This window comes from Anopheles ziemanni, chromosome 3, assembly GCF_943734765.1.
Source record: "Anopheles ziemanni chromosome 3, idAnoZiCoDA_A2_x.2, whole genome shotgun sequence".
NCBI classification, from domain to species: domain Eukaryota; kingdom Metazoa; phylum Arthropoda; class Insecta; order Diptera; family Culicidae; genus Anopheles; species Anopheles ziemanni.
The window spans coordinates 61,817,510-61,824,927 of NC_080706.1; the positions used below are offsets into that span (position 1 = coordinate 61,817,510).

General features: G+C 42.9%; 2 protein-coding genes across 2 annotated transcripts; one reads left to right on the top strand and one right to left on the bottom strand.

Moving 5' to 3' along the window:
* The first annotated feature begins 782 nt into the window (after nt 1-782).
* On the top strand, nt 783-3,636 carry LOC131287083 (protein jagged-1a-like). Its single transcript, XM_058316100.1, has 5 exons — nt 783-896; nt 2,428-2,725; nt 2,794-2,985; nt 3,054-3,245; nt 3,305-3,636. Exons 1-5 carry the CDS (start codon nt 783-785, stop codon nt 3,634-3,636), a joined length of 1,128 nt encoding a protein of 375 aa, XP_058172083.1.
* An 8-nt stretch (nt 3,637-3,644) lies between these two features.
* Nucleotides 3,645-4,712, bottom strand: LOC131287084 (protein lethal(2)k10201). Its single transcript, XM_058316101.1, has 3 exons — nt 4,477-4,712; nt 4,217-4,418; nt 3,645-4,146 (listed from the first exon to the last, which is right to left on the bottom strand). The coding sequence occupies exons 1-3, from the start codon at nt 4,644-4,646 to the stop codon at nt 3,784-3,786; spliced, it is 735 nt and encodes a 244-aa protein (XP_058172084.1). The 5' UTR covers nt 4,647-4,712; the 3' UTR covers nt 3,645-3,783.
* Between the last annotated feature and the right edge of the window lie 2,706 nt (nt 4,713-7,418).

The window sequence follows — 7,418 nt, forward strand, 5'->3', positions numbered from 1 at the left end:
TGCGCTGACTTTTGCGTCTCTTCGCGCATTCTTGCGAATTGTTTTGCGCTGTTCATCATGAAGTCCGTTGATACCAAACGTGCATTGAATACAAATTAAAAGTCCATCGAATGTGTCACCAATCGCCCGGTCCCCTGCAGTGGTACAAAACCCAGTCCGCGAGCTTTCTCCAATATAAACAAGCACTATGTTAATCAATGGCCGGAGGAAAAGGTTCGTTCGCATAGTTTGTTTGATTGAAAAAGTTATGACTACCGATAAAATGACACAACTTTCAAGAAGCGTTTTTTGCGTGTGTTGATAAGTTTAAAAATTCAACTAAACAAAGCCTCCAGAATGATTCACCGTACGGATCTTGCGCGGCGGCGTTTGCTCTCTCTCTCGCTTTGATCGCTAGACGCAAGACGCATCGCGATGCGCAGGTGAAAGCACGCGGACAGAAAGCAAAAACAAACTAACCGACGAGTAAAAGAAGTTGCGTTCCCGTTGCCACAACTCCTTTGAAACGCCCAGTCAATTCCCGGTTCCCGTCTAGCCGTTTGGCGTGGCAATCATCAGTCTCCGTGCAGGTCACGATCGGAGTGGATCGGTCCCGACAAAACAGGCTTCAAGCGCTTTCGAAACATTCTAGATCAAACTTCTTTCACCGGTTTTAGTTAGTTTTTCCCTTTTGCTCGCGGATCGCGGATAGGGTGAATGTTCGCCAACGATTAGCACAGTTTCGACGGCCCGAGTCGCTGACCCCTGGATAGTGATCTCCCGATATTCGTGTCATCGTGATCATGAGTCACAACTATTACTACCAAATCATCGTCGTCGGTGGAGTGCTGCTGCAGCTGATCGCCTCGCTGGCCCCGACCGCTGCCGTCCGCTACGTGCCCAAGTGGAAGAAGCAGGTTGAGTGAAATTATGCGTCTCCGGTGGAGATTGGTGCTAACTTTTACCCGAGTGTGGAAACGGCTTGAGACCGTTTTCCGTCGCGGATTACCGAGATGCCAATGACACTGGTCCTAGATTTCTCCATTAGAGGATGTAGATCGCCTAACCCGACGGCGGATGGCTAAACGTTCTGTTCGAGGAAAAACTTTTACCCTGCCGTTAAGCGGAAGAGGACTTGCTTTTAGGGATGCATTCTTTTTTGTCAAATTTTTATGGAGCTACCAATTAAAATTGTCACCCACTATGCGCATAAAAACCGTTACGATCTCTGGAGTCATTCGAAGAGAAAAAAAAGGTCGGAAGTCGGCGCGAGATGTACACTAACGCGAACAAACACACCGGTTGCGGTATTTGTTGCCCCACCACCCATCTTGGACCTGCTTCTGTGGCTTGCTACGCACGTAGAGAAACCGTTATGTTGTTATGCTTTTCCTCCATTATCTGATTTTTGAGCTGGTTAATGCCTTGGAGGCAAACAACGGTTTCAATACATATACCTACGGCCGCGCATCTTGGCATGCGTGTGACTGCTCGAATGAAGGAAATGGAAAATGCATTCTCTTGTTGGCAACAGGTTCTGAGTGAGCGAAGAACACATCCGTTCAATGAAATTAAGACAAGGGCAGCTGTTAAACTTTTTTGTATTTTAATTGATACAAGCATTGGTGATCGTTAAAGTTGATAAAATCGTTTTCAGAACTTATAAAATGTAAACAAAAGCAGGATTGTTCTTATGTTTTGAAATTAAATCATAAAAAATAAGTGAAAAAAATGGATTCCATCGTAACATTTCGGTAAACATTTTGTTGATAACTTGACAAACAATACTCATGTTAAAAACAGTTTGGATAGTAGGAGTAGGTAGTAGAGTATTACTACTACTACTTCGTGCGAGGGGTCAAAAGTGGAGTGTTTTATTTTACTTATTTATTTTTTATCGGTGTAAAATGATTAACACTCAGCAGTTGAGTAAGAATAGTTAAATTTTCAAGAGTATAATTAAGCTAACACGAATCAAAACCTTAGAAAAAAACAAGTTTATTGTAAAATTTGTTCACAGAAATTTTCTGTCATAGAAGAGTTGATCTGTAAATTTGGTTGTGGAAATTATATTATTACCTATCAAATCTTTCATTTAATTTTGATAACTTGTTCAAACTTGAAATGTTTTAAAATTCAAATTGGTAGTTTAAAAAATCTGAGAATAGATTATTGACTAAACATGTTGCAATTTTTATTTTAAAATAGTGCAAAGCAACATTGTGATGGAAAAATGGAGCGTGATGCATGTATCGTTGAAGCAGATTTTTACAATTTGGTCATTTAAAATGAAGAAAATCAGCTTGTTATATCTAACACGTGTTTCTGCACGTGGAACATTTTTTGAAAAATCGATATGGTACTACATACCAATAATTAAACCTTTCAAATGCTTACAACGCGTTACCAATGATAGCACTACAAATGTACAACTTTATTTTGCTGCAGGCCTGTGAACTACCAACACCCCAGAACGAATATTCTCACTATGTGTGCGACGACAATGGCGACGTGAAATGTTTGCCCGGCTGGACGGGGGACCTGTGCGACGTTCCGATCTGCAAGAAAGGATGTGACCCACTGCAAGGGTACTGCAAGCGTCCGGGAGAATGCCGGTGTAAGCTTGGGTTTTACGGTGAAAACTGCAACCGGTGCATTCCGTTGCCCGGTTGCCAGCACGGCGGATGCCAGGTGTCGTTCGAGTGCGTCTGCCACAAGGGATGGGATGGAATCTTTTGCTCGGAACGTAAGCAATGCTGAACTAATCTCTCCGAAGGAAATAATTTCAATTCCTATAAACTTCCTGTTTTGTAGCAATTTGTCGTTCCGATTGCCATCCGTCGCGTGGATACTGCGAAGCACCGGGAGAGTGCCGTTGCCGATTGGGTTGGGCAGGTCCGACTTGCCGTGACTGCCAAGTGCTGCCCGGGTGCATGCACGGAACGTGCACGAAGCCACTCGAGTGCAAGTGTCTGCCGGGATGGACGGGAATACTTTGCCAAACGCGTAAGATAATCCTAGAGAAAAATTTTAACCCGATTCGAATTTTATGCCACACGTTTTTCTCTTTGTAGCCATGTGTGCTGCCAACTGTAGCCGCGAGCATGGTTATTGCCGTCGTCCAGGAGAGTGTCGATGCAAGGTCGGTTGGATGGGACAGGATTGCAATAAGTGTCATCCGTATCCAGGATGCGTTAACGGTGACTGCCGGCGCCCGTGGGAATGTAACTGTAAACCAGGCTGGGGTGGAATGCTTTGTGATGAAGGTAAGGCTAAAATTCTCTTTAGCCAGTTTGACGGCCGGATTAACTTTCGTTCGTTTCAGAGTTGACCTATTGCGAGAAGAATCCGGATACCTGTCAGAACGATGGCAAGTGCAAGTCGTTGATCAAGGATGATGGTTACTATCGTTGTGAGTGTCCTACCGGCTACAAAGGACGCAATTGTGAGATCCCACCCATGTCTATGATGACGACTTCGACGAGCAGCACAACCGAGATTCCAATGTCCAGCAGTGATTCGACCTCGGCACAGTCGTCCTCAACAACCATCAGCAGCGAAAGTGTGGAAAGTTATCGAAACTCAACGCTACATTCGACAAACGAAGACGATACGAACGAAGAGTTCAGCTCGGAAGATTTAGACAACGAAGCTTAACCGGTGGCGCTGCCTGAAACGGAGCGATCATTTCAATTCATATTATTTATTTCATTACTTAACTTAACATTTCCGTGTTCGAATAAACAGAAGGACGGGCACGGCGAAAGAATTCATACGATTGAACGAATCTTTAAGCGATGAGTATTATTCTTTTGGAAGACTTTCTAGTAAATCGACCACCATTTGATTGCTTTCGAGTATTTCACACTTTTTGGTGGCGGATTTGGTCGGTTTGAACGTGCGCTGCTTCGAGTGACCGAAGGAGAAATTTTTCCTACTCTTTGACACTGTCGCTTCCTTCGGATCGACCGAAGTTGGTGTTGTATCCATTGAGGTCTCTTTTCCCTCAGGCGAACCGGACGCCTGTTGCTTCAGCAGTCGTTGATGGAGATTTGATTTTTTATCGAAACGGAAATTGTGCGGGAACTTGTGCTCTCGTATGCAGTGATCTTTTCTATCGGCAGGGTCTTTGCTAAGGTGGTTGCATTCTTCCAGGAAACAGGCGTACTGGAAAGGAATAAACACTCGTTCAGGTCTAAATGTGAATTTTTCGGGACTACCAAAAACGGATGCATACCATAAGTTGCTTGCCTGCCTGAACTTGGGCGGCAAAGTATGAGTCATGCGTCTCGGAAAGATGCAGGTCCAGCAGATGGCCATTTGGAAGAGTCTTTTTGCATTCACCACAAGTGTATCGATGTTGAGCATTGTAATGAGATTCATAATCTAGCACCGACTGGCAGATAAAGTTGCAATCGGGTACGTTGCATAGGATTTCGCTGAGAAAATGATTTCCAATGAGCATTGAAAAAGTTAAAAGGAACAAAAACAACTTACACATCCTCAGGATCGGATTCAACAACTGGTATTTCACTCAAAACTCCAAGCTGCACAAAAGGTTTTAGGTAAAAATTTCCTTCACGAAAGAATTCATCATCAGGTGCACGGCGACCAACCGCATAGCTATTAAGTAACTTGAGGATAGTTTCCTTTGGGGTAAACTCCATAATGCAGGACTGCAGCAGCCCAGATGATCTTTGAAAAAATCCACACTTTAAAAATGCCGGCGCAGTTTTGTTTATGTTTTGCAAAATGATATAGTGTGGTGAGCCCGGAGTTGGATTGTTTCGATTGATCCGATCCATGCACTATTTTCGACTACAGTTGAAATAATGGTTGAAATCGTTGATTCCGTAGGGGACCGGCGGACAATTACTGACGAGACAATCCGAAGCCGAACGGTTTAATGTACTGATTTCCGAACAATTATTGAATAACTCGTCATGGCATAACCTTCATAATTTCATCTACCTTGCAGGTGGCATTTCTGACAGAGTAAAAGATTGGCGTTTTGTGATCCTGATGACCATACGAAAACACATTTGAACACCACTCAACAAATATTCATTAGTATAAAACTCACTTCACATGTTCAAAACAAGACATATTTAAATCAACAATTTCGTGGATCCGTGCACCCAACTTTGACTTACTTTTTTTTATGCTGTAAATTTCACATAGGGTGTACTAGATACATGACTCAACACTTTACATCACTTAATTTATTTTGAAATTGCTTAATTCTGCCAAAAACATGCCGATACATCTTACCCCACCGGGGCATCTTGCCCCACTTCCCCTTATTGCTGGACGTTCGATTAACAGTTCATAACACGTGGTGGACGCAGCCATCTTTATGGCAGTTGATGGTGGTCGCAGCCACCATCATGACACGTGTCATCCATACCGGTTTGACACAGCGGTTGATTTAAAATGTCAGTTAAATTGAATATTGTTTGTTTTTTTTTTGGTGTTCGGTCTCATATTCATATGGAAGAATTTATCAATAAATGAAAAGTGGGAAAAGGCAAAAATTAAAAACTTTACTCTGAAATCAAATTGTTTCTTTATACTTGTGCGGTTTAACGAAAGTAAAAATTTGTAAATTATTTCGTAGGGTATTATTTATTACATTTATTATAGCGACATTCTTTACAGGTTTCGTAGTTTCAGATGAATCATCAAACCTCGTTCAGTGACACCTTCCTTCCGGCGACGCGATTCTTCCGAATAGATCAAACGTTGAACTCAAGCAAGTTTGTTTGCTCTTCCAACGTGTGGTGGTGAATCATCGTTCACCTGAATCTATAAAAACGCTCCCCAGCAGATGGTGATCGTTCGCTTGTACTTAAAGTGATTTAAGTGAATCATTCTTGAATCATTTTACTATCATGCGCGGAGAAAGAAACGACTGCCTGCTGTTAGGTGCATCTTGTTCGGGGACTTTTACACAAGTGAAGAAGAGTTCTGCGAAGTCATTTTGCAACGCTGCCCAGCTCCCGGTCCAAACAGGTTCCCTAGTCAAACGTCATTTGGGATCGGGGGATTAACGCTAATGAAAGGGTGCGTGTTGGCTTCGCTGCCTTCGCTTCTGGGGCTGCTGTTTTCGTGTCGTGCTTGGGGGCCCCAAGTCTTCCCTAATTGCCCAAAAACGCCATGCAAACTCTCGACCCCTGCCGAAAGCATTACGGGACAGAACAAAAGCAGAGAGATGCAGGAGGATTTTGGCAAATAGGCGAATAAAATGGAACGGAGTCGTGCAACTCCTCGCACAAGCCCTTCGCTCCAATTAGAGGAAGCTAAAGCATGCAGCGCTGCAGTTCAGAGGCTACGTCGGAGGTACATGGGATGTCCGTCGAAACAAAAAAAGCCACAAACACTTGTTGCAACGGACCCAGCATGGACGATGACGCCGGTAATGGTGATGATGCTTTCGGGGGAAGCAACTTAATTGGAGCGTTTCGTGCGTGTATGCCCTCTAGAGGTGCTGTGAATCGCTTTTCATTGGCCGTGCCTAAAGAATGGCTCCACAAAGGACTGGTTTGTTGTCAAATACGCTTTTTAAAATAAGAAAGTACAAAAACAAATGAAGCTACCGAGACCAAAAAGATACAAATCCCCAGCAAAAATAACGTGGCCGTCGACCACGAAACAAACAATTCGGTAGCACCAACTGTGAAAACATTTTTGCGGACACTAATTGGTGGGTTCAAGTTCAGGGTAACGAGCGGGGTTGTTCGGCCTGGACACGCGGATTTCGGTGTCGGCTGTCTGTAGCCTGTCGTGCACTTTTCGGCCACCTCAAAATGCTGTGACAGCCGGTCGATCTGCTTGTTCTGCTGGCTCTCCTTGCTGGAGCTGGAAGGACTTCTTGCAAACGCAGAGGAATCTTTCCAAGCTCCTGCTTAATGGTTCTGGCAACGAAAAACTGGCAGGCGTCCGCCGAAGCAATTGCCCAAAGGTGTAATTAACCTGCAGTTTTCGCTCACGATTGCATGCTGGGCTAGTTTGAGGAAAATTTAGCTTTTATCCGCTCGTTGAATGATTTAAAAAAAAATTCTTGGACAAAACTAATCCTTACTCATAATACATAACATTTGACAGGACATGTTTTGATATGTTACGTTTCCAACTGTTGGTTGGTAGAGGTCCTCTTTGTAATTCTTTTTTTTTAATCATAAATTTGATGATGATGAACAAAAACAAACAAAAAATTAGTAGTGGTTAAATATTCTACATTGTTTAATCCAAGATCTCAATTATGAATTATGTTTTAACTTTGAAATATGATTTATCAAATCATTACAACAATGCTCAAAACCGTGAATATTATATTGCATATTATATGAATATGTGAATATTAGATTATTGCAATTAAACGTAATAAAAAAAGTCCAAGAACAGCGAATTTAGTTTGATTTGGTGTATCATGTCCAAAA

What these genes read in the sequence shown, in the direction of transcription:
- LOC131287083 (XM_058316100.1), top strand. Translation starts at nt 783, where the DNA reads ATGAGTCACAACTATTACTACCAAATCATCGTCGTCGGTGGAGTGCTG. An exon ending in TGCCCAAGTGGAAGAAGCAG is followed by an intron (nt 897 to 2,427) that starts GTTGAGTGAAAT and finishes ATTTTGCTGCAG; the next exon opens with GCCTGTGAACTACCAACACC. An exon ending in TGGAATCTTTTGCTCGGAAC is followed by an intron (nt 2,726 to 2,793) that starts GTAAGCAATGCT and finishes CCTGTTTTGTAG; the next exon opens with CAATTTGTCGTTCCGATTGC.
- LOC131287084 (XM_058316101.1), bottom strand. Translation starts at nt 4,646, where the DNA reads ATGGAGTTTACCCCAAAGGAAACTATCCTCAAGTTACTTAATAGCTAT. An exon ending in GAATCCGATCCTGAGGATGT is followed by an intron (nt 4,419 to 4,476) that starts GTAAGTTGTTTT and finishes TCATTTTCTCAG; the next exon opens with CGAAATCCTATGCAACGTAC. An exon ending in AGGCAGGCAAGCAACTTATG is followed by an intron (nt 4,147 to 4,216) that starts GTATGCATCCGT and finishes ATTCCTTTCCAG; the next exon opens with TACGCCTGTTTCCTGGAAGA.